The sequence below is a fragment of the Trachurus japonicus genome, chromosome 10, assembly GCF_045865225.1.
Source record: "Trachurus japonicus isolate A0001 chromosome 10, Traja_1.0".
In the NCBI taxonomy this organism is placed as follows: Eukaryota; Metazoa; Chordata; class Actinopteri; order Carangiformes; family Carangidae; genus Trachurus; species Trachurus japonicus.
Genome location: NC_140916.1, coordinates 36,816,295 through 36,843,541, shown reverse-complemented (window position 1 = coordinate 36,843,541; position 27,247 = coordinate 36,816,295). Strand labels below are relative to the sequence as shown.

The following is a 27,247-nucleotide window of genomic DNA, read 5'->3' as shown; positions in this document are numbered from 1 at the left end:
GTATCGTTCCGTCATTATCTCATAGCGTGGTGAATGTGCAGCTCACAACTTGTCTACAAAAGCGCTGTGGAGTTTTGGGATGTTGAATTTGATGAGTTTAATGAGGGAAACCAAGAAATTCCGTTAGCCTCCATAGCGTAGCTCTGAGCAGCCAGCTGCTGCGCTCCGCCGTACTGAAAATAGCTTACACCTACAATTAACTCATTGAGTGCCGCGCTCCTTTCCAAAGTTTTAGTCAAGTGTACCGGCAAATTAGACCATATTTGACTTTTTATTTTAGAGCCATAGTGTATTCTATATTATTGCCACCAACACATACTGTAGCTCAATTGAAAGGTTTAACTTTATCCTTCAAATGGCCACAAACCGTTTGTTTCTACGTGCCTCCGTTCCTGAGAAAAGTCAAGCTAAACATGGCTGGGTTTCACCAAAATCCCTCCTTTTTTTCTAGAAAAGGAGATAGAGCGTCTTTTATGAAAGGTGCGCTGTTTGTGTCTGTCGCTCTTCTGACACTCGCATTTCTGGATCAAAGGGCTCGTATAAGATAAATATACACAACAATTGTTGTTCTATTCACAAAACCACCATCGGGGGCGGGGGGGGCGCCACTAAACAGCAATAACACAGACGCACCGTGCCGTGTCACAGCCTCTCGCCGCGGAACGTGAGGCTCTGCCGGCCACAGCGGCTCGCGAACACCGGTCCCGCCGGTGGTCGCGGTCCTTCTGTGGTACGGGTCGGTGGTGCCGGTCTGCTTTGGTCCAGAGACCATCAGATTTTACCGCGGGAGGACTTTGGGGAGGACACGGTGTTGCTCCAGATGAAGACCGGGCGGGACAGTGGGCTGAGAGCTTCCTGGTTCAGCTCCCAGCTGCTGCAGCCTCGCGGGTGAGAGCGGAGCAGCTGCGGAGCAGCTGCGCTGCATCTGCATGCAGAACTCCGTTTGCAGAAGCTGAGTTATGATAAAAACTTCCAGATCATGAGCTGTCATGTGACTTTGATCGTCATCTATTTCAGTTCTCCTCGTCGTAGAGTCCCCAAATTTACATATAATGTGTATTAAAGTGTCTATTTTCATAATTTAAAAAAAAAGCAAAAAACGAAAAATTTCGTTTTTGGCACTCAACGCATGGGAACGAAAAACGAGAAATTACGTGGTTGGCACTCAATGAGTTAAAGGTAATGAACCTACTGCTATGACTATAGCGATTATGGCAATGGGCCAATTTGCCAAAATGTTGAACTATCCCTTTAAAATCATTTTCCAGGACATTTTCTCTCTTCCAGATGTGTTTCTTTCAACAGTTATTATCATTTCGGACATGATTGTTTCTATGTTTATTCCTCTCTCACCCCCAGAGGTCTCTTTTAAAAGGTGTGCAGTCCCTGGCTCTTTAACTTATCTATGAAATAATCTCTTACATGCTTAGAAATTGTGACAAATTTATCATAGAATGACGCAAAAACATGGTATTTCTGTTTTTAAACCCTCATGCTTGCAGTCCAATCCTGGAAACACTCATCAACTCAAAGACTCTACTTTCTCACTCGCCACTTCTTTGGAAAGGAAATCCTGAAAAAAGGTGTGAAAGTCAAACAGAGCTCTGGCAGCTGATGTCACAATGTGATAAATCATTTGATAAATAATTTTCCAGGACATTTGACTTTTTTTTCTTATTTTCCATGACTGGAAAATTGGTCAACCATTTTCCAGGTTTTCCAGGACGTGTGGGAATTTGACATGTGGACTTTATACAGAATCACTGGCAACAAACTGAAGCCCTGCACACAACTCTCCAACACAATCAACACTTGATACACACTCAGGCCGTTGCATGTTAGTGGACACACTGGATGCGAGGGATGCACATGATTAACTGTTTAACCGTTAACCGATAACAAGAACTTTGATCGATTAATACTATCGGTTATTTTTATTTATTATTATTAGCTCCTTATGTCGTCAACTCATGGGGGCGTGTCGACACGTGCAGACTTCCACTGCCTTCAGTCATATTTCGCAGCAACAAGTTACACAGGAGGACTGACAGTAGGCTTGGGCGGTATTGCGGTAATACCGTATACTGCAGGTATTTAAAAATAGCAACGGTATCAGTTTCAATACCGTCATGAAAAAATGCAATGCACTTATACAGGAGATAAGGATTAAATATTAAATAAAAGTAATTTAATGTGTAATTTAATCATGTCTCTGCTCCGTGACACTGTGAGACAGACCGCCGGTGAGCCTGTGGGACGGGTCCCGCTAATCGTTGAAAACACCAGTGATACGTCTCCAAACCAGAAACTTGGAAAAAGTCGCTCTTGACAAGAAAAAAAAAAAAAAAAAGGGACCGGACCTGCCGTGCCGTGTAAAAAAAAAAAAAAAAAAAAACTGACAGCGAGTGCGTGTCATGACTTCCTGTATCTGGCCCTTCAAAATAAAAGCCCTATAGCCTTTCATATACAGTTCGGTCATATTGATTTTGACTTAATTTTGACAAGACACGGCTCCAAATGTTTTTTTTTTTTCCCCTGCGACCAATCGACCAATGAGATTTTGGTCTGCTAATGTTTAGCCCTAGTATTCAGTTTCTGATTGGTGAAGACACAAGCCGGTGTTTGGTAACGACACTTACGTCATCATTTTTAATTAGTCACGGTAATACCGTATACCGCGGTAAAATGTGGAGGAAGTTTGACGGTATCAAAATGTGGATACCGCCCAAGCCTAGCTGACAGTATGTGCAGCAGCCCCCGTGAAGGAAGATCAGACAATAAATGTAGCTACACGGACATAGATGTGAATCACCTGTAACTACGACGCTGAGAAAAAAAAAAAAAAGAGGACGTTGCTGCTCTCCAGCCTGTTCTCCTGCAGCTCCACAGAGGAGAGAGAGGAGCTCTGCTGCTCCTTCAGCCGGTGTTTGGCTGCACTTTATAAAAACAGTTCTACATTGGACGATCTGAGCACGATCAGCTGAGACAGAGCACAGTGGATGTGACATGTGGCGCTGATCAGCCGTCGCAGCGCACGTGTGTATTTAACGGCAATTTTTTTTGGCCGTGCACCGCGAGCGTCTTAATCTTATCGGTTAAAGCAGTACTAAAGAACTTTCAGTTTTGGTTGAGTTTTGCGGCGCCTGTGGACCAAAGCGGTAGTGTTTTGCCTGAAGGAAGACTCCATTTCCCATGAGCACTAGCGTGAAGCCCTGTAAATATCCTGCATTAAAATTAACAGAAGACATCAAAACTAAGTTTCTGTTTCCAGTGGATCATTTCAAAGTGAAAACACAAACATAATCCATTGCTAAAGTGCCGTTTTGCCTGTTCCCTCCTTGTTGTGACTCGCTAAAGTGAAAGTGAGAGCCGGGTTCCTACCATGCTCCTCAAAGCTGCTTAGTGCCAGAGAAAGAGATACAGACCATAATGATACAGACCCCCTCAGGCCACGACAGAGGTGTCATTCAACTTGTTGTAAGTCGATGTATCATCACAAAAGTTATGAAAATATTTTATGAAGGTTGAAAAGTTCCTTAGTGTTGGTTTAATGGTTAATAATTGGTTAACGAGCGTTGGTTATTGGTCAGAAAAAAAATTCAAAATGTGCATCCCTACTGGATGCATCATGTAGTAGTTTGCAGCATGACGGGCCTCCCTCACCTGTGTCAGGTACCAGGGACACAGCAGACATACGGGTGCGAGATCGGGTCAGCGGCCGTCTGGGAACAAAGTCTTGGTCTCTGAGCGGACCGAGCTGCTGCTGCTGCTGTGGCCCCGACCCGGTAGCGGGTCCAGGTTGTCTCTCTCTGTGAGCGGCCGCCTGCTGCTGCTGCTGCTGCACTGGTCTCCTGGCAACGGGGTTCACAGCAGCAGCAGCGGCGGCGGCGTTGCCTCCTCTGGGCTCCAAACCGTCCACACCGCCTGCAGGACCGGAGCTAGAGCTGAGCATCCCCACGGCAACAGCCCCCCCCCCCTGTGGACGCGTCCCCCCCCCCGCTCTGTGCTCCGTCGTTAGTCCTGCTGGTCCCCGTGGCTCTGTCGGTGGTCGTGGTCGTGGTTGTCCTGCGGGCCGTCGGCCTCGCTCCGGTCCTTACTGAACTCCCAGCGCCCTGAGCAGGCCCGGCCTCGGGGGCCCCCCCAGACCCCCCCCCCTCAGTAGTAGTAGTAGTAGTAGTAGTAGTAGTAATCCCTTTATTACTGCTGCTAGTCCTCCTGCTGCTCTCCCCGGCAGCCTTCATGTCGGCCTTGATCTGCTCGCTGGTCACCTGGCAGCTCTTCTCACAGCTGCTGTCCGACAGCGGCGGCTTGGTCTGCTGCTGCTGCTCCACACACACCGACACACACGGCCCGTTGGTGGTGTTGCTGCGCCGCAGAGGAGTCTTCCCCTTACCTAGACACACACACACACACACACAGGTCATTGCTTGTACAGAAATAACTTCACAAAGTAAACTGCTCATACAGACACCTGAGAGGAAACATCAAAACAAAGTTATGGTGCAAATGTAGTGTGGTGGCTAAAACCACACTGAGGGAAGAACTGTGTTTGTGTAGCACGCGCCGGTGTTTCTCAGTGGGGGAGAGCAGAGACCTTTCTACTGCATCTACTGTACTTAAAGGGATAGTTCACCCAAAATTGAATTGAAATGTCACTCATTATCTCCTCCCCCTCATGTGGACTAATAAGGGCTGGGAGAAGTTTCAGAGTCCTCCGTGGCTTCTCTGAGTTACAGGGGGTCTCGGCGTAGCAGTGCATGTCCATATGACGGTTGCAAATGGATACCAACTGTCTTCGTAACAAAAAGACACACCAAAAAACATCCAAATACCTCCATGCTGCTCGTATGTAATGTCCCTCTTGTATTGAAGCCCCGAAATACGAAACTGTCCCGAAATAAATTAAATAAGTCGATTTTTCAAGCTTGTTTTGTAGTGGAAGCTTCTCGAAGCTCCTCTTCCTGGTCCGTCAAATTTGCTTCGAGAAGCTTCCGCTACAAAACAAGCTTGAAATATTACATTTTTTTCGGGACAATTTCGCATTTCAGGGCTTCAATACAAGAGGGACATTACATACGAGCAGCATGGAGGTATTTGGATGTTTTTTTGGTGTGTCTTCTTGTTACGAAGACAGTTGGTATCCATTTGCAACCGTCATATGGACATGCACTGCTACGCCGAGACCCCCTGTAACTCAGAGAAGCCACGGAGGACTCTGAAACTTCTCCCAGCCCTTAGTCCACATGAGGGGGAGGAGATAATGAGTGAAATTTCGATTTGGGTTGCATTTTGAGTGGACCCCTGGTTGCCGTGGTGAGTGCTGTGTGACACCTTCTGTGCAGGACGCTGGCTCCTGCGAGCAGGAAGCTGGCATGAGCCTCGACACGAGACCCTCCTCTTCCTCGCTGTCCGAGTCTGAGATGACCAGCGGGGGCTTGGAAACAACGGCATTAGCTGGTCGGCACTGCTGGACGAGACCGCTGGGCCCTGAAAGGTACAGAGACCAGACACATCAGAGATGAACCACGTGCTTTAACCTAGGGCTGACCTCCAAAAGTCGACTATTCAACGATTCGATTCGGAGGGGTCTGATTCGACTATGAACCTCGTAGTCGAATCTAACCAAGACCGTACCATTCTGACTATATGGGGGTGCCCACGGCTGCTGAGCATAAATTGTTACATAGAATGTCTTTTTTCGTTATAAAAAGACTATTTTGATACAAAATCTGCCTACTTTCTGTTAATAAAGAGTTCAAAATGATGTGTGCGTTTAAACGGTAGTCTTAGCTTCTTGTGTATTAATAAATCACCCACTGCAGTTGCACAATCAAATGAGCGGAGGTTTTTTTTTTTTTTTCAAATGAGCGGAGGTGAGCAGTAGGACCGTCAAAGTCACAGTACTCAGAAGTCACTGCAGAACACTCACTGAGTGGCAAAAAGACGAGGGGCAGAGCCGCCAAAGTTTAAAATCAAGGAAGTCTGACAGTCTAACTTTGTCAGCATGTATCATGCATGACCTGACAGAACAGCAAAACATTGTGAGGATACATCTGACTTTGACCGAGTTACATTCAAGAACCTGCTTTCAGTCACGGAAAATAAATTAACTCCAGCGGTGATTTTTTTTTCCGATGGATCAGCTGTGTTTACCGTTTCAAGTGTCAATAGTTCTGATGGTTAGACAGATGAATTAGTCCCTAAAGGCGGGCTTACACTGTACGATTTTGCCACGATTTTCTCGTCCCAGACGAGTCGCAGCCTAATTTGCATAATCTTAGAGGGATCGCGGGGTCGTGAGCATAATCGGGACGTATGGTTAGTGAGGCTCTGCGTCACGTCCCGACGTCCTAAAGACGAGTCGCCGACCTCCCGATTATTTTCTGACATGCCAGAAAATTTCTCGTCGTGACGGACAATGTATGGGGTCCTACGTCACGATTCTGCACATACGACAAGTTTTTACCATGACAGATTGTTTTAGCACAGAGCACAGAGCCTTTATGAACCTGAATGTGATGCTGAACCTCGTCAGATGGAGTTAGAACGGGCAGACAGAGAGAGGAGGGACAGGGGAGTGACCAGCTGAAGTTAGACCACAGCTGTGACAGACAGGGTGACCGGGTGATGATCAGTAATGCAGCGCAGTCCGTGGTGGAAGATCAGCCCGACAAATGTACACACACTATCAATCAGCAATTGAGGACGATTATTTTTTCTTGCCGTTACAGTATAAAATAGCGATCCTACACACCAGCCACTTCCACTGTGCTCTGGCTGCTGATCAGCTGAATTTTTAAACAAAGTGCAGGCTAGAGAGAGAACTAGCGAGGCTCCTCTGACAGCTGCAGGTGAGCCGCAGGTGAGCTCCACGTCAGCTGGCTGGAGAGCGTCTCTCTCTCTCTCTCTCTCTCTCTCTCTGCAGCACCGGCCTTGGAGGTGATGCGCGCTTTCTGTGTGTGTGTTTGTCGGTCTGATCTTCCACATGGACTCTGCTATATAGGAACCAACATCAGGAACCAATGTCAATTTGAGATTTACAATCGAGCAGTTATAGAGCAGCACAAATCTCAGCGGCATCGCAGGGTAATCGTGGTGGAGAGCAATCGTAGAACGACGTGCAATTAGTGGGGGTCTGAGACTGATCTGAGACGTAGGACTGAAGAGGGAAGCTCCTGCAGTTTGAGATGTGAACAGACGAATAGTCGTGCAGTGTAAGCCCGCCTTAACACATCCTAAAGTTTGACATGAGTTTTTCAGAAGAGGAACTTTTTTTTTCCGACTTCCGAGTTGTCATGAACGCACCATCAGTGTCGGGAGTCACAGCTGTAACCTCGTCCCTCTGCAGCCTGTCTGTCTCTCTGCCGGTGCCGCGGTCACACTGTGTGTTACAGGATTGATTAACGTAATGTACGGATTGTCGAGTCCTTCTGACCTCCGTTTGTTTTGATACTACATGTTTTACCCGGTTTCTCTGTGTCCACGACCACCGCTATCCTTTGATTTGCCACTCAGTCCGAGCAAAAGGAGCATTGTCCAGGGCAACGTGACATAAACGCATACCCTGGCTCACAATGGCTACTAAAAATCATCCAAAGTGTGGGAAATAAATAAAGGTATTTGTTTTACACCTACCATATTTTTTTGGTATTTTAGCTCTTTTGTTTGAAACGGGAAAAAGTCGCAAATTTGCTGCTATCTAAAAAAAAAATAAAAAAAAAAGGTTTGACGATCAGTCGACTACGGCAAAATCTGACGAATCAGATTCGACTATGAAAATCCTTAGTCGAAAACAGCCCTACTTTAACCTGTGCTGACGGTGAAAGACGAGCAGCTCCAACCTGCTTGCTCCTCATCAGGAGGTTGTGGTGCTCCGGCTGGACGACCGGCCTCAGCTGCCCTGTCCCCGCCTTCGGCTCCTTTCAGCTCTATCCGGGGCTCAGCCTCCACGTTCTCTTCCTCCAAGATCACCTCCTCCTCTTCCTCCTCCTCTTCTTCATCATCATCTTCCAACCCGTTCACTTCAACTGGAGCTGTGACAAAAACAAAACAAAACAAAACAAAAAAAACCTCTTGACCTCTTTTCACCGACTGCCGACATATCACACAACGACGCTGTGGTGATAACATTCAGTTTGAGCAGCAACATAACAAAATGTTCATAACAGTGGCTAGTTGAATAGGTTTAGTTGAAAATGTGACTGTTAAAGGGACAACAAGGAGTTTCTCCGTCGGCAGAACGAAAAATTATGCGACAATATTAATGTGGATGAATCTACGTTACCCACAATTGTTAAAGGATAATTTCCGTTTTTTTACAACCTGGACCTTATTTCTATCATAAAATACGATCATTTTACTCACCCAGACAACTTTGGGGGGAATAGCACTAGCCTATCATAACTAAATATTGGCGAAATGAACGAGTTTTGCGGCGGATAATGTGTTATTTAGAGGCTGCATTGCGCTGCCCCGTGCTCTCGCATTATACGGATATACGCGCCGCTCCACTGGGGCCAAGTTATCTGGGTGAGTAAATGATCGTATTTTATGCTAGAAATAAGGTCCAGGTTGTAAAAAAACGGAAATTATCCTTTAATATTTATGATTATTGGCGCCGAACGTTTTCCGAGCCGATTGTCGGGGGAATTTTGACTCTTAACACACCACACACTACAAGAGAATCTCATAAAATAATCTTAAGAGTTTAAGATAATCGGGCGATTTCTGTCTTTCTGGGAAAATCGGGGCAAAATCAGCCCGATTATCTTTATGTGTGGTAGGCTTATAGTCCAGTCATTTTATGAGAAAAGGTTAAACAAATTGCAACAGAAGCAAACTCATCTGATTTTGTATCCTCAGCATGTCCTGAGTGAGGGAAAAAAAGCCCCGAAGAATCCCATTAGGGGAAAGTTTAGAAAAACACCCAAACATATCCCATTCATACGCATATAAAAACATTTTTTCACGTGAATAGGGTAAAATTTTTAACCTTTAGATATCTCCATGAAAATTACTGAGTTGATTACTTATATTAAGACAAACAAAAAATGTATTACAAGTTTTTTGAAATTCTTTGTTAACATGAGCAAATTTGCATAAATTTGCATAAATTCCACCGTTTTGACGGCACATGTGTATATGAAGGTGCTGTGGTGGTACCGGCATGAAAATTGGAATGAGTTGACTCCATCAGTCAACCGACAAGTTGACCACTTTAAATTTCAAGATGACTGTAATTTTTCAAGACATCCCTTAACCCTTAGTAGAGCAGGTATGACATGCTCCGTCTCTATTAATGCTCATGGGCCTAAATTGGTTCCGTTCCTTTTTTAACTGTAATATCATATTACAGTTAAAAAATGTCTTGTTCAATCTTGTTAACATATTATATGTTAACAAGATTGAACAAGACATTTTTTAACTGTAATATGTTAACAAGATTGAAGAAGACATTTTCACCTGCTCTACTCAATGTTTAGATCAGGTGTTGTATGTATGCAAATTAGCCATACGTGATTGGATTATGCACTGTTGGCTCATGTCATACCTGCTCTACTAAGGATGTGGCTATCTTGAGAAATTGCAGTCATCTTGAAATTTAAAGTGGTCAACTTGTCGGTTGACCGATGGAGTCAACTCATTCCAGTTTTCATGCCGGTACCACCACAGCAACTTCATATATACATGTGCTGTCAAAACGGTGGAATTTATGCAAATGTATACAAATTTATGCAAATTTGCTCATGTTAACAAAGAATTTCAAAAAACTTGTAATACATTTTTTGTTTGTCTTAATATAAGTAATCAACTCAGTAATTTTCATGGAGATATCTAAAGGTTAAAAATTTTACCCTATTCACGTGAAAAAAAATTTTTATATGCGTATGAATGGGATATGTTTGGGTGTTTTTCTAAACTTTCCCCTAATGGGATTCTTCTGGGCTTTTTTTTCCCTCACTCAGGACATGCTGAGGATACAAAATCAGTTGAGTTTGCTTCTGTTGCAATTTGTTCAACGTTGACCCCTTTTTTGGCCTAAAATTACTGGACTATTAAGATGCAGACAGAACTTGCCATTGTGCTGCTGCTGTTGTTGTTGTTGTTGTTGTGGCGGTGGCGGTGGCTGCTGCTGTGGCTGTGGTGGTTGTGGTGGTTGTGGTGGTTGTTGTTGTGGTCTTTGGTTGTTGTTGTTGTTGTTGACGACAGGTGGAGGTGGAGGGGCTGGGGGCAGGTTAGCCTCGTTGTTGTGGTGATGGTGGTTGTTGTTGTTGTCGTTGTCATTGTTGGAGTTCTGGTTGCTGACCAGCGCCGACGACACGCCGATACCAGTTCCTGCACTCAGGCCCACCCTGGCACAGCCCTGACACACACACACACACACACACACACACACACAATGTATACTAACGTTAGTGTGTACTTGACACATCAGTAATTGCGTTTCCATCCACCTTTTTTTATTCGCATTTTCAAAAATTGCGAATAAATACTTGAATGGAAACGCCAGAAATTCGAATAAAGGCAGTAAATGCGCATAAAAGTTTATACGCTTGGAGGGGGGGGATTAGTCAGCGTATCGATTAAAGGAAAATGCAAGTTTTTGTGATGGAAACAGGTTATGCTAATTGAGCCAGAGTTTGAGGGTGAAGCTGCTGGACTTCACCCAGCGACGCCCCGGTGTCCCAGCTCTCCTCTCTGCACCCCGCAACACAAACGCGCTCCGTAACCCATAATCTTTTGTTTATGACGGTTAAGACTACACAAACACACGCTGTAACATCGTTATGTAACGTTATCCGGTGCTCCATTTATTGATTTTTCACCGGCTTCGTATGTAAACAGATGCACATGGGCGTAGGGTTGGGTATCGTTTGAAATTGAACGATTCCGATTCCACGTTTCGATTCCGATTCCTATCGATTCTCGATTCCGATTCTTTTAAAAATGGGGGTTAAAAAAGTCTGCATGGTCTAAAATGAGGGAGAACCTGAGTTATTTTTCCCACAGAATTAGACTCTATTTGTGGTGCTGGCAGATAGGGGTCTTAAATGTATGAAGGTATAGCCTACATTATATCAAATGAATATTACATTCATTTAAATGACTTCACAATATGGTAAATATTTAATATTTTTAGGCTACAGTTTGTGTCAAACAACAAGTCACAAAGTGACTTTACCCCTTTAAGTGTTTCACTTTCAGCCAACTTTTTCCATTGTTTTTTTTTTTTTTCCCCCAACTGTGGATCACTTCAGCCAGCCTCTTCTCTACACCAACAACAATCCTTTCTCTCGCGGATGGTAATGTTTTGACACAAGCTCATTTTATTCTGGTGCAAAATGATTCCACCAGCCGTTCTGTATAACACATACGAACAGAACACGGAATGCGGAGCGTCGTTGTTCCGCCGTTAAACCGGCAGCGGAGGAGGTCGCCACGGCGCCGACTGGACGTCTCTGTGAGGGAGAGCCCCATGTAAACAAGCAACGCCAGTGTAATGAGGGGTAGGAAATGTAACGGGATCTCTGTTTTAAACGGGCTTCAGTGTGTAGGAGAGGAGGGAGAGTTCACAGACAGGTCCGCTGTCAATGTGTGTGTGACAGAGAGAGAGCAGGTAAAGGAGGGGCTGAGTGAATAGGTGCGCTGTGCGCAGCTCTGCGAGGAAATAAGATGTTACACGCCGGCAAAAAATAGTCAGCGTGAATGAAAATTGCTAAAGCATCGTTTTGAGGAATCGAAAATAAAAATTCTGAACGATTCCGGGAGAATCGAAACGTTAGAACCGGTTCCATCTGATTCTCGATTCTCGGGACCCAACCCTACATGGGCGAGAGGAGCGTAACCACGACAGCGGAAAAGCGAGCGGACAGTCACAGTTCCCTACTGTCTTTCTGTGTAAATATCTCATGTTACAACATGAAAACCTGAGGCTTATATTCAAGTGCGACCTATATGTATTTTCTTTTAAAATTTAGCTGGTGCGGGTTATACAGGTGCGTCTATAGTCCGTAAAGTACGTAAGTTGTCCATGATGTTGAGTGTCAACTGTTGGATACATTCACGCTCTCTTATGACGTAATCTCACGGTGCTCCACTCCTCCTCTCCCAATAATCGCAAAACACTAATGAATGGAAACGGTCATAAATTCGCATTTGCTTTTTGCGCATTTTCACAAAATCCGCTTTTAAATTCGATACGACTTGGATGGAAACCCAGCTAGTGATTCACATGCTGACATTCAGTACGACATCACAACCCTGCATGTGATATTGTTCATATTAGTGACAGTAGAGTAATAAGAAAATGGTTTTATCTGTTGTTTATTTTGTCACGCTAACATTAATAGTTACTGAAACTTGACTGGACTTGGACTGTTAAGTAACACAACCTTACTCCTTCTCTGTTACCTCAGGTTTGTGCTTAAAGGTATATTTCAACATTTTGGCAAAGTTGCCTATTGCCATAATCCCTATATAGTCATAGCAGTAGGTTCGTTACCTTTAATTGTCGGTGCACGTTGTTTGGAGATCTGCGGGGCAGAGACGTGAGCTGCTCAGTGAACACAGTGAAGGTCATCAAATACACAACTCAAAAAAAACAACTCCACAACGCTCTGGTGGACAAGTTGTGACCTGCACATTCACCACGCTATGAGATAATAACACAACGTTACCACACAGAGTTGTTTTAGAGGCAGACACGGCTGCTGGGCGGAGGGATTTCAAAAGCGCAAGTAGTTCTAGTAGTATTTGCTTCATGTGTCGTAATGTTACATAATCATACGTTATCATTTCATAGCGTGGTGAATGTGCAGGTCACAACTTGTCCACCAGAGCGTTGTGGAGTTGTTGGATTGTGTATTTGATGAGTTTGATGAGGGACAGGGGATCTGTACCGTTCACCTTCATTGTGTTCACTGAGCAGCTCACGTCTCTGCCCCGCTGATCTCAAAACAACATGCACTGATAATTAAAGGTAATGAACCTACTGTTATGACTATAGGGGTTATGGCAATAGATACTTATCAGTAAGGTGACGTCACGGTGCGTTCCACCTGGCCGCCGCCATGCTGGGTACCGAACACTGAGTTAACCTCTATTCAGCTCAGTGCAGCCACGTCCTCTCTGACCAGAAATGACTGCTGCCTGATATTTGGATATGGATATTTCTCATTCTGATGGCCTTGCCTTGAAAGCACACACCATTTCTGCTGAGACGATCTTTGACAGCGCGGTGCGCCGCTCTCTCTCCCGTTAAAACTTAATCTAGCTCACCCAGCGGACCTCTCTCTCTCTCCTCGTCTCTCTCTCTCTCTCTCTCTCGCTCGCTCTGTCTCTCCTCCAAATACACGAAAAGCCAAATCAAATCAGAAATGCGTAGCCCACTTCTTTTTAACTCACAGACATTTATTTTCATAAAGTAATAAAATATCTGGACATTTTGCCATCGTTAACATTGAGACAAAAGGCTGCAGGAATGGAAGAAGAATTCGGCAAATCATCTTATAACGCAAAAAGTCACAACAAACAGGTTTTGCACAATGGTTTGCACAAATAAGTCTTAAAATATGTGCCAACACCTTCTCATCACAATCCACGCCACACACACAGTTACGTTATCAGCTGTTATTAAAACCCAACTCATCAGGACGCGATGACCACCACTCACATTAAACAAACCGTTAACAATTAATCCACACTCAAACCGAAGCAACAATAGTGTTAACTGTACTCAACAAGCTGTTATTACAAGGTTTACAACAGATATGACAGACAACCTGGGCCGTGTGTGTGTGTGTGTGTGTGTGTGTGTGCGCGCGTGTGCGTGTATAAGGGGGGAGGGAGGGGGAGGAGGGAGAGAGGAAAGTAGGTAAAACCTGCTAGCTGTTAGCTGCTAGCTGTTAGCTACCGTAGCTCAGGCGTCGGTCTCCCGTCAGGTAAAAGCTGCCGTTTATTCCTCAAATGAAGCTCATGTTGAGCCTCTCCGGTACAGTTATCCAGCCGCTAAACTGCTGGACGCTAAAACCGAGGGGGCGTCTGTGTGTTTACAATTCACGAAAGCAACGTGAACGTACGTGCTGCTCAGACTATGTAGAGTGAGGCAGCCTCCCTTGGCGTAGGCTACATGTCTCCCAAGCTGTTTAATGACGGTAAAAAATGAAACAGAAAGTAAATATCCTGCATAGTTTCTCTTTTCTGTGCTGCGCTGATCAGAGCGGCGTCCCTACCTAGTGTATTTTACTTAGCAACGATCTGTTAAACAGGAATAACAGACTGTTAAATGCAAAATCAAGATGTAAATAAATATCAGAAATATCAATAAATTATCGGAATACGACATTCAATAGAGCCATGTAATAAAAAAAGGTTTATCCACTATTTTTGTGAGATTTGATGTCACAGCCCATAGACTGCCTTTGGAAGTCGGTACCCAAGATGGCGCTGTGACCGGCTGCGAACGCTGTGTGACGTCACGTGATATCTATCAATAGGCAAATTTGAAAAAATGTTGAACTATCCCTTTAAGATTCCAGGCTTCCTTCCTTCCCTTTATCCTATTCTGACAGCCATATATAATTATTATTTCTGTAAATACTTTTATCTTTGCAAAACTTGTTAAAATCAAAGATAATGACCATTAATGCTGATTGATTTAAAGTAGCAACTTTGTGTGAAACAACAAAATAACATTTAATATCTTAAATATCTGCACAACATCTCTCTTCACTCTTCCCTCAGTTTGTACTAGGGATGTCACGATTACAAATGTTCTTGGTACGATTATTGTCAGAGAAATAATCACGGTATTAACGATTATCACGATTATTATGCATTAGGCTAATTAATTTCACAACACTATGAATGTGTAAAATCAAATATAGTCAAAATATAATTACATTACTCATTGTTTACACAAAATATTTCAAATATCTATGAATATATGACCAATTATTCAGGTCATAAATTGTCATCTATACCAAATGTTTACATTTATTTGAATCATTTTTTGTTTTATTTTGTGTTTTTTTTTAATACAAATGACACACTAACATTTAAATTCCTACCGATTCAATGTTACGTTAAATAAATGGACCAGTATCGGTGCATTCACCTTTATTTTTGCGCCACATCTGCCGATAAGGTTCCAACATCATCTTATTTGGGAAGTGACGGTATTTAGGAATCTTTACGATTAATTAATTGTGGCGTTTTAATACCGCGATTAATTGTGAAAACAAGTAATCGTGACATCCCTAGGGTAAATGAATGTAAAAACTACATACAGTATGACAGTGTGTGTGTGTGTGTGTTATGCTGTATACCTTGGGTGGTTCTCTGAACATCTGGTCCAGACAGATAAACTCCAAACTGGGCAGTGACTCTATGAACTGAGAGAACGACTCCAGTTTGATCGCGTGACATCTGACCAGGGTGAGGTCGACGAGGCGGCTCCATCTGGACTGATCTGAGGACAGACAGAGTCAACAGAGTGGTCAACTCGCTTAGGGGCTGAAACGATTCATCGGGTCATTCGATTAAAGGATAATTTCCGTTTTTTACAACCTGGACCTTATTTCTAGCATAAAATACGATCATTTTACTCACCCAGATAACTTTGGTGTCATTTGGAGTTGTTTTGACGAAATTAGCCCCAGTGGAGCGGCGCGTATATCCGTATAATGCGAGAACACGGGGCAGCGCAATGCAGCCTCTAAATAACACATTATCCGCCGCACAACTCGTTCATTTCACCAATATTTTGTTCTGATAGGCTAGTGCTATTCCAGGGTTTCCGCTACATGTAATTGATCGTGGCACACCGCCACGGCAAAATAAAAGCCGCCACACCTTCAGAATGATTTATTTTTTTATGTTAAAACAATGTAAAGCAGGCTTCCCACTACCAGTTACCATTACTTTGCACCCTTTGCACTACACAGTTACAACTCTCGACTGGGTTTAGGTGCTTTTCTTTTCAATCACAGCTGAGTTCTTCATAGTTCCTCCTCCGCATACAGCGTTAATTAACGACTCTCTCTCGCACACACGCACTTACACACACATGGGCACATGGACAGGTAATGACGGTAATAAACATATGCGCTAAATCGTGCTATGGTGTTTTATTTTGAAAATTGACCGGATTGTCTCGTGTTTCTTTGTGTGACTTACTGCCGAACGGGCGCGAGCTGGCCGCGGAGGATTTGGAGACACACCCCCCCCCCCCGTCGCCCTCGCCGCCACTCTTTAAAAAAATCCTGGAGAAAACACTGGCTATTCCCCTCTGAGTCCGGGGTTAGCTGTTATCAACATCCGGGGTCTGTAGGTTGACCTACTGACCTCTGACCTGGATGATGTCATCTCCGACCGCGGTGCGGCGCGGCTAACTTGCTACCACTAATGCTATGGTTCGTTTCTGCGTGTTTCCGACTTGTCAGAACAAAATGAGCAGCTGGATGAAGTTCAGCTTCCACAGGCTTCCTCTCCTCAACCTGGACTCACTAAAGCTCCGGCTAGTTGAGATAAAAATGGACCCGAATGCCGAAGCAGAATGATTATTATCAGAATGAGCCGGGCAGCGCTCAGAGATGACATCATCCAGGTCAGAGGTCAGTAGGTCAACCTACAGACCCCGGATGTTGATAACAGCTAACCCCGGACTCAGAGGGGAATAGCACTAGCCTATCAGAACTAAATATTGGTGAAATGAACGAGTTGTGCGGCGGATAATGTGTTATTTAGAGGCTGCATTGCGCTGCCCCGTGTTCTCGCATTATACGGATATACACGCCTCTCCACTGGGGCTAATTTCGTCAAAACGACTCCAAATGACACCAAAGTTATCTGGGTGAGTAAATGATCGTATTTTATGCTAGAAATAAGGTCCAGGTTGTAAAAAACGGAAATTATCCTTTAACTCGATTACAAAAATGGCTTGAGGCAAAAAACTCTGCCTCGAAGCATCGTTATATTCCTATTCTCGGCTGGACCACGGCGAAATTAAATAAATAAATAAATAAATAAAGAAGCCCGTGGTCGACCTGACCCAATAATTTTTAATCCGAATTTTAATATTAGAAAACATCATTTGTTTTTTATGCCAAGTCTTGACTTATAATTGTATTATTTAGCCTACATTTATTATAATTTTTTTTTAAATATAAATTTGATATTGTATATGTTAACCTGTTTGGCTTGATATTTTATATTCTTTGGTCAGGTAATTTTCAGAAGGAGCAAATGTGCAATCCTTATTTGTAATGTTGTATGTTTAAATTTACAGTAAGTTAACTGTGTTGTTACCTACTTGTTGCCACTTGCAATAAATGGGCTTTTTGGAGCCAATAAAAAAGCCAAATGCTTGATCATTCAAAGCCACATCATTTTTGTTGTTTAAAAACGCCCCCAAAAAATTATCCGATTAATCGATTAATCGATCGATAAAGTGCTAGATTAATCGATTACAAAAAGAATCGATAGCTGCAGCCCTAAACTCACTGCTCCGTCGTCTCACCTGTGATCCAGTGGTGAGGGTTGTGCAGGTGGGGGCAGTTGTAGATGAGCAGGTACTTGATGTTAGTGAACACCTCGTTCACCACCTTGATGCCGATGTCCGTGATGATGCCGGGGTTCTCGATGACGTCGGCCAGACCGTACTTCACCAGCTCCGAGTGACTCATCTTACCTGCATGGAACACACACACACAGGACTTCACACACCCAAATCCACATGTAGATATTTTTTGGCCTAGCGATGTCACAGATTTTTACTAAATCAGACAACTGTGGGACAACGACAAGGAGCATGAGCAAGCAAAACTGTAAAATTCGAAGATGCAGGACAACATTCGGTCAATCAGCCCTTTCAGTGCTGCGTAGATAGATTAGATATACACACCTATGGAGTTCTTTACCACCAGAAATCAAATCCCAAACAGAATTAAAGGTGTTTAGTGCTAGAGCAAAACATTGGCTTAACACTGGGCGCTGGGCCCCTAGAGTTATCATCACCTTTCTCCCCTATACAACGGCCCTGATGAGAGGGTCGAGTGAAGGAGTGACCCAGACTGCGGTGATGCTACTACTTACACTGCAGCAGGAACTCGTCCACGTATCCCAGGTGGAGGGTCTCAAACTGAGGAAACTCTAGTTCGGCCATCTTGAGAGCTGAGAAGACTCCGTCTTTAGTGAGCGAGGGCTGGATCCGCAGCTCATGTAGTCTGTCAACAGCCACAAGTCAAGTCATTAAAGATCTGTTCTGTCTCTGCTGTCGGGTGAAGCTACAAGATCCCTGCTCAATGTTGACTCTTATATTATTATATTAAAGGGATAGTAGCATTTTTTTTTAAAGTGGGGTTGTATGATCTACAAATAGCCCCTAAGTACTTTAATTGCAGTAGAAGACTCTCTACACTCCTCCCGTTAGCAACGCCAGCCCATAATAGCCCTGCCCAGAGATTTACAACATACAGTGTTGTGAATGGACCCAAAGAAACGGCCTATTTTCACGGCCTAAAAGAGGTTTTACCTGAAAAAAAATACACAGTTTCATTGTTCACTATAATATAATTTTTTCCAGGCCTTCAAAGTGCAGGAAAAACACAGTTTTTATTTGGACCTAACCAACTGCTGATCGGCGGGCGCTAACCCTGGGCGGAGGGATACGTGAGTTGGTTAGGTCCAAATAAAAACTGTGTTTTTCCTGCACTTTGAAGGGCTGGAAAAAATTATATTATAGCGAACAATGGAACTGTGTATTGTTTTTCAGGTAAAACCTCTTTTAGGCCGTGAAAATAGGCCGTTTCTTTGGGTCTGTTCACAACACTGTATGTTGTAAATCTCTGGGCAGGGCTATTATGGGCTGGCGTTGCTAACGGGAGGAGTGCAGAGAGTCTTCTACTGCAATTATAGTACTTAGGGGCTATTTGTAGATCATACAACCCCACTTTAAAAAAAAATGCTACTATCCCTTTAACCATTTACACAAAGGCTCCACATACAGTATCATAACACCTGGACAGAACGATGGTGCGACCCTCTGTCCACAGACATTTAACAGACCGAGAGCATCACTGACATCAGACTTCTGATGCTTCACTTCACTTTGTTACAGGCTGAACTGATGCCAATGGGATAAAGGAAGTGAACCTGCGTGCAGCGGTGATGATCAGGTAACCCAAATCCACCTCCAGAGCGTTCTTACAGGCTCCAAACACGATGGTGTGGAGGTTTCGAAATCCTCCTGGAAACACACAGACACACAGGGATGAAAATAATCTGACATCATCTCTCTGAACATAACCTGGTCGGAACGATGTTATGAGCTAGGCATAAGTTACCATGGTGATCTAGCCGGGCTAAAAGAGAGCACCTTAGTAGTGCAGGAGAGCCTGAAGGCTTTAGACTCTACATACCCCGCTAACCCACTAATCCTACAGCCCTGCTATCATTACAAACAGTGTCAACAACGGTGTTTTAATTGGCCCACTAGTTTTGTAGACGCGTGTGCCGCTGAGAGATGCTTCAGTAGATTGGAGTGGCTTACAACGGACGTGGACAAACACTTCGCTCTGGGACATAATGTAGCTACACCTCACATGTGTGTTCTTGTCTTTTACCTCAAGGAGATTAAAGTAGTGTCTGTCTGTCCTTCCACTTTGAAAACGCCAACTTTCCCTCCGAACTCGGCAGCAGCTTCCCTCTGCTAGTTTCTGTGTGTGTGAGGCTAAACTGCGTGTTATGTGTGGTTTGTGTACAAACTGAACACTGCCTCTGATTGGCTTAGCATGAAACCTTACTCTGCCTCAACCAATCAGCATCGCTTATGCGGTTGTCTAGCCCCTCCCTCCTCCCCCCTCCCCTCACCAAAGGAGAGAAGGAAAAAAACAAACAGTTTTGCAGCTTCTGTGGCTGAGATGAGCCAAGTCGGAGGACAACGGCTTCACTGAGTATTGTAATAACGCGCCTCATTTAATTGTTGGAGAATTGGGGAGATTTGCAGCAGCTATTATTGATGGTCAAAAGTGAATTGCTAAAATTAAAGTGGTGGTTTGATGAAAACAAATTATCATTAAACCTAAACAAAACAAAATTCATGATATTCGGAAATCGTCCAATTAAGCAAGAGGTATGTTTGAAAATTGAAAATGTGGAAATTGAAGGGGCATGTTTTAGATCAGAAGTCACTTCAAATGCTGCACTATGCACTCATTGATCCGTACTTATCTTACTGTGTTGAGGTATGGGGGAAACGCATATAAAAGCACTTTACAAAAGATTTGCATTTTACAAAAAAGAGTCATAAGGATGGTTCATCATGCTGGATACCTTGATCATACAAATCCGTTGTTTTTAAAAATCGGGTATTTTAAGATTTGAGGACCGAGTCAAATTCAAAACAGGTCAGATTTTGTTTAAAGCCTGGAATAGGTTGCTACCAATAAACATCCAAAAAATGTTTATGGTCAGAGAAAGCATATATGATTTAAGAGGGAACTGTAACTTTAAACAATCTACCATCCATTCTACCCTGAAAAGTTTTAGCATCTATTTTTGTGGTGTAAAAATGTGGAATAGACTAGATGAGGATATAAAAATGTGCAATAACTTAAAAGTAAATGTAAAGTAAGTACAAACATACACTCTTGGACAGCTATAAAGAACTGGACAGCTAATTTTACTCTTTTTATTTATAATCATGGTCTTATTTCATATTAAAGCAATATGTTTTTAATCTTCTGAATTGTATGGAACTACAGATGTATGACATGAATCACAATGTAAGGGGGGGCTGAACTTGATCAGCTTTGCTTCCTTCAGCCCCTTCTATTCTCAAACTTGCACAGTATCATTATTGTTTTGTTTCTTGTTACATAGATTGTCTTTTGATGTGCTTGTTTGAGACAAATAAAAATCAAATCAAATCAAATTGTCGGTAACGGCGTTGTAACGGTGACTGGAAATAATAATTAGTTAGATTACTCGTTACTGAAAAAAATAACGCCGTTAGTAACGCCGTTTATTTTAACGCCGTTATTCCCATCACTGCTTAACAATGACACAAGACAGGACAACAAATTAGCAGGCCATGTGTATGTGTTTATTTATCTGACAGAAGAATATTGGAGTTACATCTGGAATATCTATGAATGATTTTTTTTTTTCTTTGAAGCCTGGTGGATGTTGACACACATCTATCCACTCAAGCCTAGAGACCAATGATGTGTAAAACAACCATCACATTATTCATGTATTTATGGTTATTTTGTTCTTAATCATTACATCAATAGCCTACAAGCTGCATAGAGATATGTACAGGTGCATCTCTACAGCAGACTATGATGGAAGTCATGATAGTGGAGCTACTGAACCAGACTAAGGGCGTATTCACACCAGGCTCGTTTGGTCCGCTTGAAACGGACTTTTCCTCTGGTGCGGACCTTTTGGGGAGGTGTGAATACAAACCAGCTCTGGTGCGGATCAAACAAGTGGACCGAGACCACCTCTGCAGCTGGGACTCGGTTCACTTGTTTGATCCGCACCAGGGTTCGTTTTGGACTCTGGTGCGGATCAAACAAGTGAACCAAGTGAAGTGAAGCTTGTTTGTAGCGGAAGCTTCTCGAAGCTCCTCTTCCCGGTTCGTCCAAATTTGACGAACCGGGAAGAGGAGCTTCGAGAAGCTTCCGCTATAAACAAGCTTGAAATATAGACTTATTTAATTTTTTCCGGGACAATTTTCACATTTCGGGGCTTCAATACAAGAGGGACATTACATACGAGCAGTATGGAGGTATTTGGATGTTTTTTGGTGTGTCTTTTTGTTACCAAGACAGTTGGTATCCATTTGCAACCGTTATATGGACATGCACTGCTACGCCGAGACCCCCTGTAACTCAGAGAAGCCACGGAGGACTCTGAAACTTCTCCCAGCCCTTAGTCCACATGGGGGGGAGGAGATAATGAGTGAAATTTTGGGTGAACTATCCCTTTAACATCCGCTCCACCCTGCAGCAGAAAATGAACTGATATGATGAAAGGGTGAACAGCTATCTGGTAACAGTGGTGGTGACTTTAAACAGCACTATCTGAGTGTATGTGTGTGTGTGTGTGTGTTCCAATAGAGTGAATGGATACAGTTTCTTTTATCAGAGAGACAATTTCGTTCTATATTGAACATGCATGATGGCAATAAAAGCATTCTATTCTATTTTCCTTTTTGACTATGGCTTAAAATAAAAAATTGCCTGCAGACACAGACTGAACCTGTGTACACAAATAAGTAACAATGACTTTTTAAAATAATGTGGAAGATGCAATTCACATTGAGAGTCACAGCCACTGTCATATTAATCTGACTAAACAGTATATATAAAACAGAAAGGTGAAATCCGGCGATCTGATTGGTTGTTAACCCACGGCTACTATTCTAAAGCCTTATCACAGCGTAGGCTATCACTCCGCCTCAGGCACGTATGACTGGTATGAATGGAAGTTGTTGTCATGTATCCATGACAACGGACTGTTGCAGTCCGTAGCAAAAGACAGCTGATGTTTTTACGATGTTAAAAACTGGACTAAAGTAGTGTAATTGACATGTTTAAGGTGAACTTTGACCTCCAGAGGGTTAACAATGGTAGAGGGGACTGAGCAGTGACAGAGGAAAAGACCAGATGCAGAGCTACTTGGAGCTAACGTCTGGAGAGGTGGGACTAGTTTTTCACAGTGAGGCTATTTTATTGGATAATATGTATTTCTGGTTGAATAAAACTACATTAAATTGATTGCGTATCCCTCTTTCATATTGTCATTATTGGTAACCGTTTTATAAAAGCAATATATCACTCCAGTCCGTGGTCTATGGTCATTATACCACTCTAACAACGCCCCTTAGCCGTGGTATAATGAGCATAGACCACAGACTGGAGTGATATATTGCTTAAATACAGGACATCCAACAAATATAATGGGACAGAAATAAAGTCATTTTTCATCCACAGCCTCACACTACTGTAGGTCACTTCAACACAACGCCCCTCACCTGATCTCCAGCTGTCCTCCACCACGTGTTGGATCAAGCCCCCCAGGAAGGGAACTCTGACCAGCTCCAGCTGCTCCAGGTTCCTGGCCGAGGCCAAGCCGGTGACCAGCGGGACGTATTTGAGGGAGTTGGTCGGTCCTGCGCAGTTCCTCATGACGAAGGTTCTCAGGCTCACGCACAGAAAGTCCTTGAAGGGCTGCGGCTTGGTGAGGCGGACCCACTTCAGGTACAGATGGCGCAGCATGGACACACAGGGGATCTCTGGGACATTCACACCTACAACACAACAACACACAACCATCATGTGAAGTACGTTAGAACAGTGGTTCCCAACCTTTTTCTTAAGGGACCCATATTTTTACCATTGTAAACTTTGGTGACCCCCCCCCCCCCACCCCCGATGAAAAATAAAATAAGGAACATCATAACTTATTTTACATTAAATACTTTATTATATTTCAGTAATTTAATAATATAAGGCGTTCACGTCGTACACACTCTGTTCCTCGTGATATAGGCCTATAACTTATTTGTTTATCTAAAATTTTAAATACACAAATGTTTAATGTGGCCCTTGAATTTAGTTGATTTTGTCACATATATGAATTAAATGCTTAGCCTACTCATTTATTTAACATTTTCATTACATTAAAATGATTAAACCCCTTAAAATCAAGAGGGCTTTGCGACCCCCCCCTGGATCTTTGGCGCCCCCCTTGGGGGGTCGGGCCCCCCAGGTTGGGAACCACTGCGTTAGTGCACCAGACTAACGATGTGCAACACAACTATCATACTATTAATGTATGTTAGAGTGTGACATCATTAGGTTACAATAGTGAACTTTTTCACTATATTATAATTGTAATATGAGTTACTGAATTTTAGTTTTCATTAAAGAGATAGTTCAACATTTTGGCAAATTGGCCCATTTCCATAATCCCTATAGTCATAGCAGTAGGTTCGTTACCTTTATTTGTTGGTTCACCACACTATGAGATACAATAATAACGAAAAGTTACGAGACAGAGATGTTTTAGAGGTAAATACAGAGACTGCTTGCTGAAAAACTGTCCCTGAAGGCAACGTGCATCAGCGGTTTTGCATGAATTTCCCTCTAAAACAACTCTGTGTGGTAACGTTGTGTTATTATCTCATAGCGTGGTGAATGTGCAGCTCACAACTTGTCCACCAGAGCGTTGTGGAGTTGTTGGATTGTGTATTTGATGAGTTTGATGATGAGGGAAACCAAGAAATCCCATAATGAGCCTCTGTAGCGTAGCTCTAAGCAGCTCACGGCTCTGCTCCGCCGTTCTAAAAACAGCTTGCACCGACCAATAAAGCTAACAAACCTACTGCTATGACTATAGGGATTATGGCAATGGGCCAATTAGCCAAAATGTTGAACTGTCCCTTTAAAAGTAAGCCATAATCATTACAATTAAATGAAATAAAGACTATTTCACACTGAATATAAAATACTTCAGTGTGTAATGAATATATATAATAAAAGAGTTTCACTATTTGAACTGAACTACTATAATAAATGAACTTTTCCAGATGCAGACTTGCACCATGTGTTACCGGGGTGATGTGGACGGTCGCAGCAGCATCAGGTGTGGGTTCGCATGTTGCTGTAACATGTTATGTCAAAATGTCATAAGTAAAAGAATGTTATATCAAAATGTAAAAAAAAAAAAGCAAAAAGAAAAGAAAAGATTATGATAAAGATTTTTATTCTGTGGGTATAGTCTACTTGCCAACAATGAGAACCCGGAAATGTTGAGTACCCCAAAGTGTTATGTTAGAAATAGATAGTATGGGTCCCCAGTATTCAGAAACTGCTGGATGCTAACTTATATATATTGGACAATTAGCATAACCGACATAATTAGCATAAATTAGCATAATTGCCTATATGGGCAATATTTCAACAAAATTGACTTGGCTGATCTGGGCAATATTGGAGTGGTTTTAGGCAGGGATGCAAACGGGTCAGGACCAAAAAAGAGAGGAATTTCCCGGTGGGGGGGGGGGGGGGGGGGGGGGTGGTGCTAACAAATAAGTACATTACAATATCACGGAAAAGTCAATTTCCAGTAGTTCAACCCCAACCAAGTATTGGGTGCATATAGATGGACATAGTTTTCAGAAGGCCAACATTTCTATATTAAAAATGCTTACAAAAATAAAAAAAATCCTTTGCAATATTTCAATTTTGGAGACACTGAATTTTAGGTCTTCACTGAATGTTAGTCATAATTATTACTATTAAAATAAACTGAATAAATAAAGACATGGGATGTTTCATTCAGTGTGTAATGGACATAGGCCTATAGGTATAATGTGTTAGTTTCACTTTTTCAAGTGAACACATTCTACATCGCGGAGGCGACGTCTCTCCTTCACCTCTGAAACGTGGGAAACACCTGCCTGACACAGCAACGTAGGGAACCGTGCATGTCCGCGGCGCACAGCTCCACGGACATGCACGGGGAAAAAATGGCGTCGCCGTCGCACCGACTGCACGCGGATACGCGCCGCTTTAACGAGCGCGCATGTCGCGCGTCAACATTGGAGGTCGGCTGTTATCAGTATAATCAGAGACCATGAATGAGTTCGCCTCAGTTTCACGTGATTGTCACTGTCTCATTCTGTTAGAAAAACATTTTACTGACCCCAGCTGAGACGCTGAGACCCCCCCCCTCCCTCCCTCCCTCCCAAAAACAAAAACTCTTCGGATCTGAACGATTCACACAAGTCACCTAATTGGTCATGAAAAAAGTGAGTTTGGGGTGAGTGGGGTTATTGATGATGCTGAATCCATTTCTGACATTTTCAAAATTCAAAATGGCTGTCTAAACCGGAAGTGACCAGATTTTGAAATCCATCAAAATCGGCCCACTGGCGGTTAAAATCTGGTCACTTCCGGTTTAGACAGCCATTTTGAATTTTGAAAACGTCAGAAATGGATTCAGCATCACCAATAACCCCTAAAACCACTCCAATATTGCCCAGATCAGCCAAATCAATTTTGTTGAAATATTGCCCATATAGGCAATTATGCTAATGTATGCTAATTATGTCTGTTATGCTAATTGTCCAATATATATAAGTTAGCATCCGGCAGTTTCTGAATACTGGGGACCCATACTATATATTTCTAACATAAAACTTTGGGGGACTCAACATTTCCGGGTTCACAATGGGGCCCTATGGGCTGGCAAGTAGACTAGTAATGGGGTGGGACTAGATCAGCTTTTGCTTCTCCCGCTTTCCCTTTCGGCCATGTGTATTGTATTATTTGAACTAAGATGAAGTGTGATGATGATGATTTAAATTGACATGCCCGAAATAAACAAATTGATTGATTGATTGATTGATTGATTGATTGATTGATTGAGATCCTACTCACCCACTAGATGCAGGGTCTGGATCTTTGCCGTTATAGGGATGGTCAGTTTGTTCTCAGCAGGAATGGGAAAAGCCCCGTTGCGGTTGCGGAACTTCCCCAGGATGTGAACCTGGGGCATGTAGTTCCATATGGCCTCCACCAGCTCCAGATGGGACGTCTCAACACCCTAACGTCAAGTAAAAAGACACATATTTGACAACAGGAAGTCTTCATTTAGGGTCACATTTTCATCTCTGTCCAAACTAACACACCTGGGGCCTCATTTATCAACCGTGCGTAGAAAAGGTTCTAAATTCTGTCGTAGGAATGAAATTTAGAATGTGTGTAAGTACAAAAAAATCTGTATTTATCAAACGTGCGGACACCGGTCGTACGCACACTAGTAAGTAATCAGTGATGATAAATCCCACCTGTTCCTAACTACCGTGGTTAGGGTCGTTTGCATTCAGAAACGCCTCCAATTGACCATATATGGTAGCAACAATCCCTTTAATAATGTGTGAATGGATTTTTTCCCCCACACCAATATCATGGCAAAGAGGGCGGAGAAGAGGAGTTTCTCTGATACCGAGATTGAGGTACTTGTAGGAGAAGTTGAATCAAACCAAAAAATACTGTTGGGACACTAAATGCTGCAGGTGTGACCAACAAAATAAAAAATGCTGCATAGGAGAAAGTAACAACTGCTGTTAATTCTGTTGGGTCAGAGGAAAGATCACTGAGAAATAAAAAAGCTGTCTTTTATATGAAGGTAGATTTGTGTCTTTATTCTTCAATCAAAAAATATATTTTCA

The 27,247-nt window shown here is 43.0% G+C and overlaps 1 protein-coding gene across 1 annotated transcript in view; it reads right to left on the bottom strand.

Annotated features, from left to right (window-relative positions):
* fbxo38 (F-box protein 38) overlaps positions 1-27,247 on the bottom strand; it is a 52,445-nt gene that overhangs the window by 9,400 nt on the left and 15,798 nt on the right. The window contains 11 exon segments of the mRNA XM_085788580.1: positions 3,664-3,967; positions 3,969-4,393; positions 5,332-5,487; positions 7,842-8,033; positions 10,078-10,363; positions 15,327-15,469; positions 17,519-17,689; positions 18,094-18,224; positions 19,153-19,246; positions 23,042-23,317; positions 26,454-26,619. Coding sequence (XP_085644706.1) covers positions 3,664-3,967; positions 3,969-4,393; positions 5,332-5,487; positions 7,842-8,033; positions 10,078-10,363; positions 15,327-15,469; positions 17,519-17,689; positions 18,094-18,224; positions 19,153-19,246; positions 23,042-23,317; positions 26,454-26,619 — 2,344 coding nt within the window.